A 17,269-nucleotide genomic window follows, 5' to 3' on the forward strand; every position below is an offset into this window, starting at 1 on the left:
ACAGTAGCTAAAAGCTAAAACTAGCAACACAACAGGTAAAAACTTAAATTAGCAAATTTGTGAGTAAAAGCTAAAACCTCATTGCATAAGCTAAAAGCTAACACCAGCAAATAATAGCTAAATGCTAAATTTAGCAAATAAGTAGGTAAAAGCTAAACCCATTATTACACTAGCTAAAAGCTAACAATAGCAAATAATAGCTAAAAGCTAAAATCAGCACAACCGTAGGTCAAAAGTTAAAAATCACAAAATGGGAAGTAAAAGGTAAAAATAACACAGTATCTAAAGGCTAAAATTAACAAAAGAGTAGGTAAAAGCTCAAACTAGCAAAATTGTAAGTAAAAGCTTAAATCCCATTGCATAAGCTAAACGCTAACACTAGACAATAATAGTTAACATTAGCAAAACAGTAGCTAAAAGCTAAAACTAGCAGAACAATAACTATAAGCTTAGTAAATAGTAGCTAAAAGCTAAGAAGAACAGAACGATAGCTAAAAGCTAAAAATGAAGCAAGTATGCTGAATAAGATGTCAAAGAGCACAACGTTTTTTAAGAATTTGGAGATCTAAATGCATTTTTATGAGAAAAATGTCATTAAAAGTTAACTAAATCAAAAAGTATAATAGTTACAAATACTAAAGGTTATAGCTGTAATGCTCCCCAATAAGCCAAATGTTTTGATACCTGAGTAGCTGAAATAGCTGAAAGCATGTTGAAGCAGTTAGTCAGAAGAAGCTATAAACACAGAAACAATGCTGAGTCAGGAGAGTTGACTGAGCAGTTTGGAGGAAGCAAACGGATACTCAGCAGAGGTCAGACCTGAGCTGTGCACTGATTTAACCCTGCCTCCGTGCAGCGGAGCGCACGTTTGCATCTCATGCCACCACCTGGTCTTACGCAAGGACAAGTCAGACTCAGAAACAGCACTGTATATATTTAATGCAACAATACGCATCCCTTCAAGGGGTGCTGGACCTTTAATAATTGGACTCATGCAGGGGGAACTCTCGCCTCTCCTGTGGGGAATGAATGTGAATATCTGAATTCTGATAACAAGGAGAGAAGGTTTGTTCAGACAGTAAATATAATCTAACATAGTTCCTGTCATGATACGGGGGGTCACACAAAGGGGTCATGTTCACCTGTGCAGCACATGTTCAATACATTGATTGTCTGAATGGAATTAGATCCATACTTCAGGTCTTTCTGAGCGTAATCTGTGGAGCATTTCTTACATCTCAACACGACTAATACAGGATACTCTGATCCCCCGTACAGTCACTATAGGACTGATAATGGAGTCACGCGCCGCAGCAGCAGAAAGGCCTGAAGTTCAGCTTGTCTAAGGAGTGCCAGCTGATAATTAAAGGCGATGTAAACAGAAAAGGGAGATGCAGAGAAGAGCTCACGCCTTCAGCCGTCAACATTCACACTGAGAGAATCTGCAAAGGTCACATGATTTATTTTTTTATTATTGAAAATAAATTCGTGCCAAAGGTGAAGATTTATGACCTACACCCAGCATTGTCAGCCCTTATTGTGTTGGCTAATCCTGCTAAGCCAATCACGTATATGTAATTGTGCTTAGCTGTGGTGGCCATCTTGAATTGTGGTGACTCGCAATTAATCAGTTGTGGATGTGCTTTCTACCCACTGGTTCATGACATATTTTGCAAACAGACAAATAAACACTCACAAGGCAGGGGGTAAAAACGTTATTGCCCTTGCTCCTTTTGAGGGCGGGCGATAATCATCAAGCTGGCCTTTATTTTTCTAAAAACAAAAAACAAAATGATGTGCTGAAGTTGCACAAATAAAACGTTCAACAGGTGAATGGGTCTTGTTTCGGTAACAAAGGTCTTTTGGGGATGTTTTTGTGTCTTATTTACACTTGGGACATCGTTTTGTCATACCAAGTTCAAGAGTCTCAACCTTCACCTGATTAAACCATGTAAACAGGAGGAACACGCGCAGGAAAGACAGGGGAGGAAAAAACACTTCCGGGTTCGTCTTGAGTCAGCTGACCAGGAGCCAGCCAATCAGAAGTCGGTATCGGTTGTAAATAAAGCCTTGAGTTTGAGCTGCTGCGAACAGCCTCAGGGGGAACAGAGAGGATAAAGCCCAGGGAGGGAAACATGGTGCTGGACAAGTCCGTCAGCGGTGAGTCGGTGTTTTATTTCACTGTCAGCAGAATAATACTGCCCATAAACCTGTAGTGTTGAGTGTTTGTAATTAAAAAAAAAAAAAAAGAAAGGCGGGGTGAAACAGCACAGTCAAGTCGGCTCATTTATCTGCTTTATAAAGTTTAATGTGAATACTGTTATCCTGTTAATACTAGTTCTCTTAAATTCATTATTATGACTACTTGCTTTTATAAATTATTTGACTTTAGAGCCTTTAAAACTTGACAATTAAGTCTCAACAGCAGCCAGTAATAAAAAAATATATGTTAATTGTTTAAAATCACGTCTAAGTCATTAATCTCTATGTAGCCTAGTTCATTTTTAATTTTTTTTATTTTCCTGTAATGCATTTAACAAATGCACACAATTTCAGACATAATGAATGATAAATTATTGGATGCAGAACAATATTTTAATGGGTTTTAAGTTGTTTAACTAAGATTTTTTTTAAATTAAATTAGGTAGATCTAAACAAACAAGATTCAAATAAAGAGTGTGAATACTCGAAGAATGGTTTTATTTAAACAACTGAATCATAAAAAGGTTTCAATTATTCCTTTACAATACGTTTAATAACTTATCATGTGGATTTTATTCATATACCATGTGCAGCTGTTGTATAAATGAATTGAACTTATTGTTAATTGATAATTTTATTGCTTAAAAAGTAATGTCTAATCATTTTTGCAACCAAATTCTTGAAGCTTTTCTCTGGTAATATTTTCAGTTTTTTTCAACTATGATTTTTATTCTCATAGTTTTCTATCAGAATAAATTAAATACAATCTTTTGGTTGTATGTTACATTTCATTTGATTTGATAAAAAATGTAAATCCATTTATAAATCATATGACTCATTTTCTTTTCATGGTTAACATTTTATACAGAATTATTAGTGAATAAATCCAAGAATGTTTAAAAAGTTTTATCAATAATCGAAATAATCCTTAGTTTATGCTTTTATTAGCTGTTTATTCTGTGTTTTTTTTTTAAATATTTAGTAAAGTATAAGGCATGTTGGTCCCTAAGAATTTGCCCTGAAAAAGTGCTCAGTCACTGTAAGGATTAAAATGGGATTATGTTTAATCCCACAGCTCTGAATTTTCCACCAGGCTCTGCAGCACTTAGATGATTATTGTACCATGAAAAGATTTATAAAAAAATACTGTTGAAGACACTCGTGTTATGAAAGCCAGAGCTTTATTATTTCATATTTTTTGTGACAAAATAATCAATTATTTAAAGCAAAATCACGCAATTTCTGAGGCAAATACGAATGTGGTTGTATAATTTTATACAGATTTAAAATAACCTGTATGTTGTTAGTTTAAATAGATGATGTGGAAACCCTGTAAATGTTTACAGCAGCTCTGAAACTACTGAGAATAAAAGAAAATGTGGGATTGTGTTTCCAGAGCGGAGGAGAGGTGAGGAGAGGGCAGCGAGCAGCCGACAGGTGAGGAAACAACACCTTTACCTTCTGACGCAACATTTTACACAGCGGATGTGTTTAAGTGTTAAAAATCTACTCGTGTGTGCATTTAAACTTACTATCAGCCGTAACTACGAGTCCTAAAACGGACTGACTTGTCTTTAATCACGTGAACTAAATCTGTGTTTACTGCTGTGGTGAAAAAGTCTGTTTTAAAGAGTTTATTAACATCAATTATTTGAGCAGATAAAACATCAGACTTCTCTTTTTGGGTGGAAATGGTTTAGTTTTTTGTAATAGGTCGCAAAAAGATCCTTTCTCTCGAGGTCCCATCAATCAGAGATATTTGAGCTGATTTTTGGCCATCGCTGCTCAGTGTTTTTCTTGCACCTTCAACAGGTCTGAATTATTTTTGTGGCGCCTGTTTTGTAGTTCTCCACCTGAAGGCTCTTGTTGTTTGCCTAAAATGTTCCTGACAGGTTTAACCTGAAAAGTTGCTTCTTTTGTTTTGTTTGTTTTTTTCATTCCAGCTAATTAGCTCAGGCCTGCAGGAGGCAGGAACCATAAGATCATGATTGCAGATCTTTAAGAGAAACATTAAGAAGAGTTTTGACCTGAAAAGATGAAGTCGCCGTTCACAGAGGCATAAAAGAAGACGGAGACTATTTTGTGTTAAATGTGTTTGTGAGTTTATTGGTGAACTTCTGAATCTTGCAGAAGAAATCCTGTGAAAAGTGTGATCATGAATGCGTCTAAAAATAAATAAATCGGAAAGCCGAGTCCGGAGACCTTCGTGACATTCGTGTAACTTTGTTCCCGAGGTTGCCATGGCGACGCCGGAGGCAGCTGAGCATGGAAAGTCTGGAGAACGTGACTCGAGCTGATCCAGTGTTCTCTTAGTTTAACTAAAGAGTAGATTTCCTTCAGTGACTCTGTTGTTGCACGTGATGGTATTCTGTACTTTTGGGATTAATGTAGAATAAACAGGTTTGAGTTCAGATCTCTGATAAAAGGAGATTATTATTGAAATCAACCTTTTTAATTCATGGAAATAAAACAAAAAAATGCAGTCACAACAATCACAATACAGATCCCTTTTCTGTCAGAGTCCAACCGGTTCTTATATTTTATGTGGTTGGGAAATAAATATCTGATTATTCTTTTGGTTATTTTAGTTTTTATGTAGTAATTGATTGTAATAAGTGAGAATTCATCGCTCAGATTTAGTCAGCTTTGTGGTATTAAATCCCTGCGAAAACACGAACCTTGGAAAGACCTCTTTCACTAACAGTCTCTCTGTTTTCTTAAAACATTTCTTCACCATTAAGCGTTTGTTTCAGAAACTCAACACCACTAGATTGCACTGTTCAAACATAGCTTTTTCTTTTTTATTTTTTTTGTAGTCTGCCCAGGAGGCTCCTGGAGAACTGTGGGACTCTGTGAAGAAAGCTGCATTCGTTATTGGTTCTGGGATTTTATTCTTGGCTGCGTTCGGCAACTCGCTGACATGGTAGGTTCATCATCAGGCAAGAAAAAAAACCCTGCCCACTTGTCGCTGTTACACCTGATGAAGGGTGAAATGATAAATGCTGAGCAGAAAGGACAAAAAAAAAGGACCGGATGAGATCAAATGTGCTGGATGACAGGAAAGAAGAGTGCAAGATGGGGGGGGGAAAACAAGTACAGTACGAGACAGGCGGGTGATTCAAGACTAGAAAGTGTTCGTGGAAGGGCAAGACACGAAATGATGCATGATGGGAAAGAACGTGGCTGAGTAGGAATTAGTTGGAACTGAGCAGTGATGGAAAAGGAGAAGATTAGATGCAGAAAAACCTCAAGTGATACAACTCTACATGATAAAACAGCATGTTAACAGTAAAATCTAGGAGTAAACGGTTCGAGATGTGGTGTTAGAAAGTATATGACGAGGTCGACGGTGTTTGCTGCATCTAACACTGCGTGATACCTGATGGCGTGCAGCGGTTTTTGATGTAACGACATAAAACAGGACACGGGATTACACAGACATGATGTCGCTGGATGTGAGTCGTCTCGACCCAACGGGAGAAGAAATGAATTTTAACAAACTGAAGTAACACCGTGTGAAACTGGTGCAACTAAACAAAACCGAGTTAGACGGATTTTAACGCCACCTCTGCCTCTGAGGTTTGTTGCAGATGTCGGAACCCGTCACAGTACGTCGTTTTCTCACATCTGCTTTGGCTTTCCAAAGACTCAAACATCTGTCGTGTTCTCATTCGTGAAGCTGCTGTCAGTTTTCTTCGTTCTGACAGAGAAGGACTACGTGTCCGAGGCTACTCTGTTCATTTGTGACACGCAGAAAAGAAGAAGAATAAGACAGGTTTCGCACATCGGAGGAAATAATTCCAGGTCTTCTTCCGACAGGCACCTTCAGAGGTTTTGGGGAGCTTCAGGAGACTTCTGGCAGAACCTGTGGACGAAGGTCCACCTGACATTTCAGGGACATGATGCTGCTTTGTTTTATTTAGGTAAGAAATGAACTCTGCTCAGTTTTCAACAAAACAACCGTTCTTCAGTGATCAGGTCTTCCTTTAGCTGCTGTGACCAGGCAGGGGACACACCACGAACATCTGCCATGTTAGCAGTCAGTCTTTTTGGGTTTTGGAGTGGCCTCTGTCTCTCATCAAACTGAGGCTCAGTCAGTTTCTTTGTGCTGTTCTTTCCTCAGAAGCTTTGAAAGCCAGCAGAACAACAGATTTAAAACAAAATGAGTCAACAAAATTTTTGACTTAATAAGCAGTGCTCATAATATTATAGTGACTAATATATGTAAATAGTGGACACAGTATCCATCACATGCTTTAAGGTGTTATGAAACAGATATAAATGTTTCCTGGATCTCCAGGGTCGGCCGTTTACATGGATACAGCCTTATAAAATGGGAATAGTTGGCGATATTAACTTCCTGTTTGTGGCACATTAGTATGTGGGAGGGGGAAAACTTTTTAAGATGGGTGGTGGCCATGGTGGCCATTTTGAAGTCGGCCATTTTGGATCCAACTTTTGTTTTTTCAATGGGAAGAGGGTCATGTGACACATCAAACTTATTGGGAATTTCACAAGAAAAACAACAGTGTGCTTGGTTTTAACGTAACTTTATTCTTTCATGAGTTATTATAAGGTTCTCACCATCTATAAAATGTGTTCAAAGTGCTGCTCGTTGTGTTGGATTGTCGATGCAACCCTGTTCTCCCACTCTTCACACACTGATAGCAACACGGCAGGAGAAATGCCAGCACAGGCTTCCAGTATCCGAAGTTTCAGGTGCTGCACATCTCGTATCCTCACAGCAGAGACGATCGTCTTCAGATGACCCCAAAGATAAAAGTCTATGGGGGTCAGATCAGGAGACCTGATGATGTGTTTTCCTCTTCATGCACTGAAGCTGGCACGTTCCCCAAGTTTTTCCAGCAAGATGGTGCACCACCACATTATGGGTGTCAGGTCCGAGCATTCCTAGATGAACAGTTTCCTGGAAAGTGGATCAGTTGAATGGCCCCTGAGGGTTTGTTTTAAAACACAAGGCGACAGAAGAAGGTTCCTGTACTAACAGTTAGGTTCAGTCACGACTTCTGGTGTCAACCTACAAATGGTTTCTGGTGTTTGCTGTGTGATAATGGACCCAGTTTCTGTAAAAAAAAATCCATTTTAAAATGTCAGTGAGAACAGATTGCAAAAAATAAATAAAATTTATTTCAACTTGCAAAAAATATCCCAAGTTTACAGTGAAGTAAAAGTTTAAAAAGCAGCTTTACTGCATCGTTTTTCACAGGTTTTGAAGGAAACCTTTAATGTGAGACTCCTGAAAATGATATCTAGAAGATATTTAATTTAAGTCTTATTTATGACATCAACGTGAATCCCCAGTAATGCTGAATATTCTGGTTTATTTTGACCAAAAGGATTCTGGATTTTTATTGTTTGAGTTTTTATCAGACTTGTATATTTCACGTTAGGTGAACGCCTTTCTGACGTTGGACTTTATTTATTATTTTTTTTATTTTTCTTGACAGGAACCTTCTTTGCCCCTTATTTTGTGTTCTGGGTTCTTAACGGCCTCCTGCTGTTGGTGGACACCACCGGTAAGCCGTCCTTCATCACTCGCTACCGGATCCAGCAGGACAAGGACACTCCGGTACGTTTCCGGCTCTCGTTTTCCGTTTACTTTAACCACTGATCCCCAACTTCTCCAGCTTCGGTTAATATAAATTAGATATCTGTGGGGTGAAATGGAATCTCTAACGCGAGCTAATTACAGAAGTTAGCTCAGTATTGGTGACGGGATCGAACACCGAGCCGTTCTGTCTGAACAAAGTCCTCTCGCTGTGTTTGATGTTGTTGCACGCTACAGAGATAAAGATTGACACGAGCGATAAGTACGGTTAGCAGCACATTATCCTGTTTGTGATAATCTATCAGATGTTATAATCAGGACGCTCATTTATCGACACTTTAAACAAATATCATCATTTTATTTTTCTGTTTTATAAAAACAAACATCCTGAAGATAATAAAAGATTTATTTTTCCTTCAGTGTTTATCTTTTTCACTCAGTTTTACACAGACTGGGTGAAGTTTGTCATATTTAAAATGTTCAGAGTCATAAAACCTGATATCTGCGACGGTCTGCTGAAGCTCGGTGCCTGAAATTAGTCCCCTGGAAAACAGCAGCACGATGAAGCAATAATCTGTTTGTCCCGAAGAAGACGAGTCATGTTCTTGTTTAATCTGTCCTCACACACAGAGGGGATCGAACCGCTCTGTTCCAGCTGCTCCACTGTTCGTGACACCAAAAGGAACGAGGACATCTTATAGTTTTGATGACGTTAGATTTTAGCTTTGTGTGGAATCTGCTAAATAATCTAAAACGGCTCACTGAAACTGAGCCATTGTTCACAAATAAAATTTCCATTTTACCGTCTGTGGGTTCTCTAAACTTAAATATGACACCAGAAAACATTCTCAGGTCTGTTCAGCTGCTCGAAAACGATCCAGAACCGTCTCACGGTGACATCTTTCTACCAAGAAATGCACAGAAAATAACAGATCTCAGTTTAAAAACAATCAAACAAACAAACTGTTTCTTTCAGGCATTGAGTCGGGACTTTAATCTGAGTGAATGAAATATTAATCCTTGAAGGAATGCATATCACCCGCCGAGTTTTAGACGAAGACATCTTGGTCAAACCTTGAACGTAACCTTCTGATGACGCTTCACTGCTACGGCACCAAATTGTAGCTCAGTTTTTGTAAATCTATATATAATTGGAGTTACAACCATTTTTGTGTTGGCTAATAGAGATTAGCTGTGGCGGCCATGTTGAATTAGATTGACTCCAAAAGATCATCAGTACTAGATGAACATCCAGTGAATACTTTCTGCAGGTTTCATTAAAATCATAAAATATTTTGCTAAAAGACACAGAAGGAAAAAAAAATTGTTGCTTTCTCCTTTTAGATTTGAGGGATATAAAATATTATTACAGCTGATATGTATCACAAGCAAGTATTCACATAAACGACTGAGATTAGTTCTAACACTACCACCTTCACATGATGATTTACCTGGATTTTCTTCTGGGGATAAATAAAGTTGTCTGAATTATACGTAGAAGATATCAGGTCTTCAGTTGTCCTGAAATCCAAATAAATTAAAAACCATCACTGTCAGATGTTCACAAAAACTGGAAACATTAATCGTAAATGAATAAAACCAGCCTCATGGTTGATTTATCTGTTTGTATTCTCATTATTCCTGTTTCCTATAAATTACTAACAATGACTTCAGGTGAACCCAGAGTGGCACAAACCGACATCTTATCTGAACTTTGAGCCGCAGAATCTCACCAAACCTCGTTCCGTCTGATAAATCAGCCTGATATACCTTCTGACAATAAAGAAAACCATCCTGCTTGGCGGCAGTAACAGAGTCAAAGTGTGCAAAGGTTCATCTGGGTTGCTTTCAGAGCACTTTGGTCTCAGACAAACACGTCATAACCAGAGTCCAGATAAAATGGCAGCAAGTACTAGATGGAAGAGTGCTGCTGGGCTGAGCTTTAGTATCTTTTTTTTGTCTAAGAAGATACTTTTTTTCACTAAAACTGACCTTAATGTCACCATGAATGCAAAAAGCACCTTGGAAAAATTGAGAAAAGTGCTCGTTATAGTAACAGCTGTAAGCATTTACCTGTAGCTGAATATTTAAAGGTTGGTACTTCAAACACCGACGTGTGGCTCTTTGTTTCCTTTTGTCAAAAAAACCACAACTGAAAGCGTCTTCTTAACAGTGAAGTGAAATTTATTTATAGAGCACTTTTCTGCAACAAGGCAATTCAAAGTGATTTACAACATATGCCTCTTTTACACGGGCTCTAATTCAGAAGTCCGGCTCTACTCGGCTCGGCTCGATAAAGAATGCATCGCGTTCACACGGGCCAGTTTGGTCGGTAGCAGAGGAACGCCTCCTCGTGTTGCGGGGGGCGGGGCCGCGGGGGTGCGCTACCGAAACTTAGCGCAAGTTGTGTAAACAACGGAAACGCTATGGACAACGTTGGCCCTGTGTTGTTGCTGTTTTTTAAACTTCTGGGGATTCTCCTGAGACTTCAGGAAGAGAGGCGCAGTGGAAGAAATGCTCTGGATGCCGCAATTGTTGCGCGGAGTAGAACAGCTGTTATCAGCTGAAGATTTCAGGCTTTACAGCGCCTTCAGCTGGGGGACAGACGGCAGAAACGCTGCAGGGTAACCTAACGCTGTTGTTTCTATTCCTACTGTTCGCTCTTTATGCTTGTATCTGGCCACACCCACGACCAATGAGTGAACAGGAGCTAAGCTTGCGCCGCCCACGAAGCAGGGCCGGCCCGGCTGGCCCGACTCTGAAGCAGGGACCAAAGAAGCAGGGGTCGGCCTCGAAAAAATGCCGATGGAAACACGCGCAAAGCGAGCCGAGTAGAGTGGAGCCGGGACCTTTAGAGCCGGTGTAAAAGGGGCAATAGAAACAACAATCAGGTACAGAATCAAATACAGATATCAAACATGATAAAAACATCATAATCAAATATAGAGATACAGAAGTAAAAACATCAATCATGTATAATCTAAATGAAATATAAGATAATCTAAATAAAATCATGAAACTAAACAATTAGGAATCTAACAATATCTAAAATATGAGCTAAGATAAACTAATAATTACATTTAAATACACTTGGAGGAAAACAAAAGTGTCTGTGGTCCTGCAGGTCGATCCCACGAAGCTCTGCCAGGCGGTGAAGACCGTCCTCTTCAATCAGATGTTCATCTCCGGGCCCATGGTGGTGGCCGGCTACCACCTGGTGTCCTGGAGAGGAGACCCCTGCGGCCCCGAGCTGCCTACCTTCCACTGGGCCCTGATGGAGCTGGCCGTCTTCTCCATGCTGGAGGAAGTTCTGTTCTACTACTCCCACAGGCAGGAAGCGTTTGTTTCACACGCCGTGACCGCGTGCAGTCCTTAACGTTCAGGTGTTTCATTTATTTTATTGTTTCTGTTTAGGTTGTTCCACCATCCCAGCCTCTACAAGCATTACCACAAACAGCACCACGAGTGGACCGCTCCCATCGGCCTCGTCTCCATCTACGCTCATCCTCTGGAGCACGTGGTAAAGAGGCTCCTCCCACTTTTCTTTTTCTCATTTCTCTTAAGTTAAACATTGTGACGGATCAGACAGTTTTTAGTTAAATACACAGGTTTAGTTTAAAAAAGATTTAAACAAAAACGGGTCGAACTGACTAAAAACCCGTAACCTGCTGAACGACCGGCGCATTCTCAAATCAGAGCGTTTTAGGAGGCGATGTTGATCTTAGCTCAGAAACTCAGGTCACGTTTAGTTCCACCGGTACGTTGGTTCTGCTTAAATATGAAAATAATAAATAAATAACCTGAAACATGAACGTTTTCTGCAGAAACGGTGACTGCTGAGCGCAGAACGTAGCTTCACTGAGTTCAGACCAGCTAAAACGAACTAAACCGCAGCTAAAAGTTAAAACTAACTAAACCGCAGCTAAAAGCTAAAACTAAATAAAACTGCAGCTAAAAACTAAAACTAACAAAACTATAACTAAAAGCAAAAACTAGTAAAACTTAAGCTAAAAGCTAAAATGAACGTAACTATAGCTAAAATTGGCAAAACTTTAATTAAGTTAAAATTAGCAAAACTAACTAAAAGCTCAAATTAGCAAGACAGTGGCTAAAAGGTAAAGAGAGCAGAGTTTGAGTTTTTGGAGGAAATGAAGAGATCTTTGTGTTTTTGAGGGAAACATTTTTGTACATAAAAGTAAAACCAACCTAATTAAAAAAAGTCTAAAAGTAACTAAAACCAGAAGCCGTAGCACTCTGTTCCTGACTGAGTCAAATGTTTTAATACGTTCAAATCTGGTTTGATTGTAAAAATTGTACAGAAGAGACTAGAAACAGTAAAAGAACAGTGCGAACGCAGACTGAGGCAGGAATCTGGAAACACGTTCAGAAGCAGCTTGAATTAATTTAAATTTAGAAAAATGAAATCATTTTCAGCGTCACGCAGTAAAACTCCTCCTGATCGTCTTTAACTCACCGCACGCGTTCGCTCTTCGCCGGCAGATCTCCAACATGCTGCCCGTGGTCATCGGGCCGGTGCTGCTGGGCTCCCACATCACCACCAGCTCCATGTGGTCCTGCCTGGCTCTGGTCAGCACCACCATCTCCCACTGCGGCTATCACCTCCCCTTCCTGCCGTCCCCCGAGTTCCACGACTTCCACCACCTCCGGTGAGTCTTTCAGCCGCCAAAACCGATTCTTTTCATTCGATAAAACCATTTTTTTTTACCTTTCCTCTTCAGATCTGTTCCCTCAGTCAACAAAACAGGCTTGTGCAGCTTTTTATCTTCAGTTTTTAACAACCAGAGCTCATAAAGGCCAACAATAAGAATCTTTTTTTCCAACAGGAAATTAAAGAAAAGTTAAAATGAAGGATTTAAAAAAGGAAAAACTCAAAGAAAACCAAGTTAAGAACCTGTCAACACCTTTAAAAAATTGATAAAGTTTTAAAAGATAGAGAAATAGTGCTAAAGATAACAGGTTTATGACTTTTTTTAGTGTAAAAAAGACGAATTAAAGCCAAACTCTTCAGCGTTTGAATCAAAAGAAGTCTCTGAGGTTTGAGACGGTTACTGGATGAAGTATAAAAATGTTTTTTTAACGCATCCTCTCATGGTATTTCAGGCATACCACAGAGAGAGAAAGGCTGCCTACATGTGCCGGGACAGATTAGCTCTACAAAAACATTGCTAACAACAATTATACTATTATTTTTCCATTTCTGACCACCGTTTTATCTGTGGAGGCTAAATATGACTCCAGGACCTCCAGCTTTAAGGCGTGTCGAACGTCCGGATGACCTCGTTAAGTTAACCGTGTCCTTCAGAAACGTGCGACCTGTCTGTAAGCGCTCCTCTGCCGTCTCTCCCGGTCCAGGTTCAACCAGTGCTTCGGGGTTTTCGGCGTGCTGGACCGGCTCCACGGCACCGACTCGAAATTCCGACAGACCAAGCAGTACGAACGGCACGTCCTGCTCACCAGCCTCACCCCGCTCACCCAGAGCATCCCCGACTCGCCCAAAAAGGGCCAGTGACGACCTGCGACCCCCCCCCCCAAACTGAAATTGAGTTTTGATTGTTTTAAATTCAAGCTGACAGATTTCAGATAAGCGTTTCAGTGACGACCACTTGAAATAAAATATTAAAGGAAGCTGAAATCTGAGGAAAAGGGAAAAAGTTTGGATCAGTAAAAAACTGGCTGTACTTAATTATCAATTCATGGCTTTTATTTAACTCCGTTTATCCGGGGGCAGCAGCCTAAGCAGGGAGACCCAGACTTCCCTCTCCCCATCACTCGGTCCAGCTCCTGCGGAGGAATCCCGAGGCGTTCCCAGACCAGACGGGAAACATAGTCCCTCCAGCGTGTCCCGGGTCTTCCTCTGGGCCTCCTCCCAGAAGACTTCAAACGCAAATTTAAACAATTATAAAAGTCTTTGGTAGCAATAAATCACCCAGTACCAGATGTGCAGGAACACCTGTCGTTTTAGTGTGGGAGGTTTCATGGCTGAATTGGACCGATCTTCATTAATTGCACATTAAGTAAGAGCAGAGCGTGAAGGTTCAATTAGCAGGGTAAGAGCTCAGTTTGGCTCAAAATGTTGCAAAGCAAACAACATTATGGGTGACATACCAGAGTTCAAAAGAGGACAAATCGTTGGTGCACGTCTTGTCCAGGGTGATGTCAGCATTCCACCAAGACGGACGAACCACTTCCAACAGGATTAACTGTCTAACCCCTGTATCATCCAGTCTGCTGCGTATTATGAAGTTATCCTGACACAAACCAGGTATAAACCCAGTACGTATATACGGTCCGGTTCTGGACAGAGAAGCTTTTACTTCTTCACCGTCAGATCAGCTCGTTGGCTGTCATCCTGATTATTTTCCCCCTGAATCTCAGATGCAGTAAAAGATCTGTAAAAACTGATCGTTTCAGCTGAAACACTATAGCTGTGATGAAATAAATCATAACAGAAATGTCTCACTACGATGACCTTTTAACATGTTTTTATTTTTTTCTCCAGTTTGTGGTAAATGTAAGAAATATTCCCGGGTAAGGAATTAGTTTTTAACACTCACCAGCTGTATTTTTGTCTCTAAATCCTGGTTTCAAATGTTAAACGTGGCTTTTTTTGTGTGTATTATTGATATGTTGGGATTATGAATTCATCCATAATGAATAAAATGTAAAAGATGTTCTGACTTGAAAAGTTTTTACTGCCTGCTGCCATTAAAAGCAGGTGATCTGTGTGTTAGCAAAATATCTCAATAACCAGGCGGTGGCTGAACGATAAAACTGGTTTAACTGGAATTCGGCGTGGTGGTCGTGGAGAAGAAAAATAATCACACGGCGGCTGGTGTTTAAGGTTTTTTTGTCCGTTTTGTGTTTTTTTTTTCTTTATTAAAGTAAAAGCATAATTACTAGAAATTACAAATAACACTATAATAGCGAATCACATCAGCCTATAAAGCAGATATTATGAATATTAAATGTTATGATACAAGATCTCGTTCAAGTATTTTACATTTTTCCATTTTTTTTTTTTTTTTTCCTCATGACAAGCTTAGGATAATGTAATGAACTATTTTAATGGTTCTTATTCATATGGCTTTATGGAAATTTGTCTTTTGTTTTTTTTCAGTCTTCAGACATAAGCAGCCATATTCCTCTGCATCCAGTCGGGCTCCTTCTCTTTCTTCCTCCGCGTCCATCTCTGTCCTTCCATCGTCCTGTAAAACTGACAGCGGCGCCCCCCGAAGGTCGCACAGGCGGGTAGCAGCAGGCCGATGCTGTAAACTCCCAAATTACTTGATTCCTGTCGATTGTTCACAAACAGGTGGTGATCACATTAGAGGGAGAGTCCGAAAGTGGAGGAGGGAGGGAGGGAGGGGGGTCTCACTCGCTCAAAGGCTTCACCGGTTCTTAAAATAAAATATAAAAAAAAAAAAAAGGTTTCTGTAGCGCTTGTTTCCATCCAGTAAACTCTTTGCATCGGCTGTAAGCCTCAAACTGATTCAGACGAACCAGAGAAGGGGGGGAAGAGGGAGATGAGAGGGGGGAGGAAGAGGTGAGTACAGCTTCAGTTTGCATGTTTAAGTCCAAGAAGGCTGGACTTTAAAAACTGAAAAACACTGACAGGAGCTCTCCGTCAGAGCCGACAGGCAAATGACTGACTTTAAAAACAACAGAACAGGCAGAGTTTCGTCTGAACGCGGCGGGATCCACTGATGGAACCGCAGCGAAACGAGCAACAAACGCTGCGCCGTGCTAACGGACCGTCTGTGAGCAGAACTTCCTGTCTGCAGGTACTCATTGCAAAGTATGACGTTAAACATAAAGGTTGTCCTGAACTACGTCAGATGGGTGCAGTTTGAACGGGTCTAGTTTCATTTATATCAACACGTAAGTCTGTTTACATCGATTATGGACCCGCATTTCAAACTCTGCTGGAAACAACGAGGAAGCTCGAGTCGAGTGGCTGACCTTCATCAGGCAGAACTGGACGATTGATTTTGTCTCGTTTCGTTTTATTTTGGCCTTTCTGGTCTCGCCTGCTTCGTCGTTTCCTCGCCATTTTATGTGCAGCGCTTTCGCCAACTGCTGCTATTAAAATAAACCCAAAACTCCAATCTGCTGCTAAAAACACGACGACTGTTCGGGATCCAACACGTGGCTTCCTTTAGACCTTTAGAACTTGTTTTCAGTCACTTCGGCTGTTTCTGTAAGTAAACACACACACGGGGCGGCTGCTCGCTCAGAAATGTTAAACTCAAGGACACACTAACCATCGATACGAGGAAAACATCCTGCAGAATTTGTTTCTTACTTTGCAGTGAGCACCTTAACCTCAACCCCCCCCAAAAAAATCTAATATTTAACAATTTACCTTATAGTGTCACAGATAACTGGAAGCTGATGATTTAATAATAAATAACTAAGTTTGCCAGATTATTATTGGAAACCATGTTCTCATTTTGGAAAAAAAAAAGCTCTAATTTTACATGAAAGAAAAACAGTTTTTATCCAGATGTTTTCCCTCTCCAGATGTTTCAGCAGTCCGACCCAAACTCCGCCTCCATCGTAACAGCACAAGAAACACAGCAAATTAAAATCAAAACGCAGTAAAAGATTAAAAAATAAAGTTAAAGTACATACGGCTGTAAGGCAAACATGTAAAACACGAAGCAGAGAGCGTTTCTCTTCATCGGTCAAATTCACATTTACATTAGTGGAACGATGACTTTTATCTGATATCAGTTCTTGAGTTGGTGAAGGGTTCCATCATCCGAGCAAACAAACGATCCGGAGTTTGTCCGCGGCAAGGCTCCCACTGCTCCCGGCTGTTCGTGTTCGCGCCCGTGGCCGAAACGGGAAGCGGCGAGATCCAATCCGAGCCTCCGCTGGCCGCCTCTTCAAGTAATCCAGATGGAAGGTTCCAGTCGTGTGGCGTCACTGAACGGATGGATGGATGGATGGATGCAGCACGTCGGACATAAAGGCGGGAGGAGAAGCACCCAGAAGGAGGTCGTCTTTAACTCTCACTTCCACTTTTGTTTTGTTTTTTTGTTTGTTTGTTTGTGGGGAGGGAGGGGGGGACGATTTTCCATCAGCTTTCAGCACAAAATACACACAGAAAAAAAAAAAGCCACAAGTTGCGAGCAGAATCACACAGTTCATACCAGAACAGAAGACACTTGGAAGACAGTTCACGAACAGAGACAGAGGGGGGGTGGGGGGGTGGAGGAGGCTCTGAGCGCCACCTTGTGGCCTCAGCTGGAAACGGTGACGAGTTAAAAGATGATCCTGATGCTGTACAATCAACACAAGGGTGGCGGGCACAAGTTGGAAGCAGTAAAACCATCAAAATAAGGCAACTTTCAATCATTTCTCCAAAGTCAGGGGCTCAAACAAGTCTTTTTTTTATCATTTGGTTGTTTTATAGTTTCCCCTCAGAGTTCAGCCATAAAGTAAATCAATTTTTTAAACTTCAGCCCCCCCCCC

The 17,269-nt window shown here is 40.5% G+C and overlaps 1 protein-coding gene across 2 annotated transcripts; it reads left to right on the forward strand.

The window, feature by feature from the left end:
• The first annotated feature begins 2,045 nt into the window (after window positions 1–2,045).
• Window positions 2,046–16,318, forward strand: faxdc2 (fatty acid hydroxylase domain containing 2). 2 transcript variants are annotated; one of them, XM_017419936.3, is made up of 9 exons: window positions 2,046–2,160; window positions 3,599–3,639; window positions 5,019–5,125; window positions 6,022–6,125; window positions 7,671–7,792; window positions 10,896–11,101; window positions 11,186–11,291; window positions 12,272–12,438; window positions 14,910–16,318. In XM_017419936.3, the coding sequence occupies exons 1-9, from the start codon at window positions 2,136–2,138 to the stop codon at window positions 14,920–14,922; spliced, it is 891 nt and encodes a 296-aa protein (XP_017275425.1). In that variant the 5' UTR covers window positions 2,046–2,135; the 3' UTR covers window positions 14,923–16,318. The 2 variants fall into 2 exon arrangements, with proteins under 2 accessions (XP_017275425.1, XP_017275424.1); XM_017419935.3 differs by lacking the exon at window positions 14,910–16,318 and adding an exon at window positions 13,145–14,463.
• Window positions 16,319–17,269: the final 951 nt, after the last annotated feature.

This window comes from Kryptolebias marmoratus, linkage group LG13 (genome assembly GCF_001649575.2).
Source record: "Kryptolebias marmoratus isolate JLee-2015 linkage group LG13, ASM164957v2, whole genome shotgun sequence".
In the NCBI taxonomy this organism is placed as follows: Eukaryota; Metazoa; Chordata; class Actinopteri; order Cyprinodontiformes; family Rivulidae; genus Kryptolebias; species Kryptolebias marmoratus.

Coding starts and splice junctions, on each gene's coding strand:
- faxdc2 (XM_017419935.3), top strand. CDS start 2,136: ATGGTGCTGGACAAGTCCGTCAGCG. Junction 7,793..10,895: donor AGCAGGACAAGGACACTCCG/GTACGTTTCCGG, acceptor GTGGTCCTGCAG/GTCGATCCCACGAAGCTCTG. Junction 11,102..11,185: donor CTGTTCTACTACTCCCACAG/GCAGGAAGCGTT, acceptor GTTTCTGTTTAG/GTTGTTCCACCATCCCAGCC.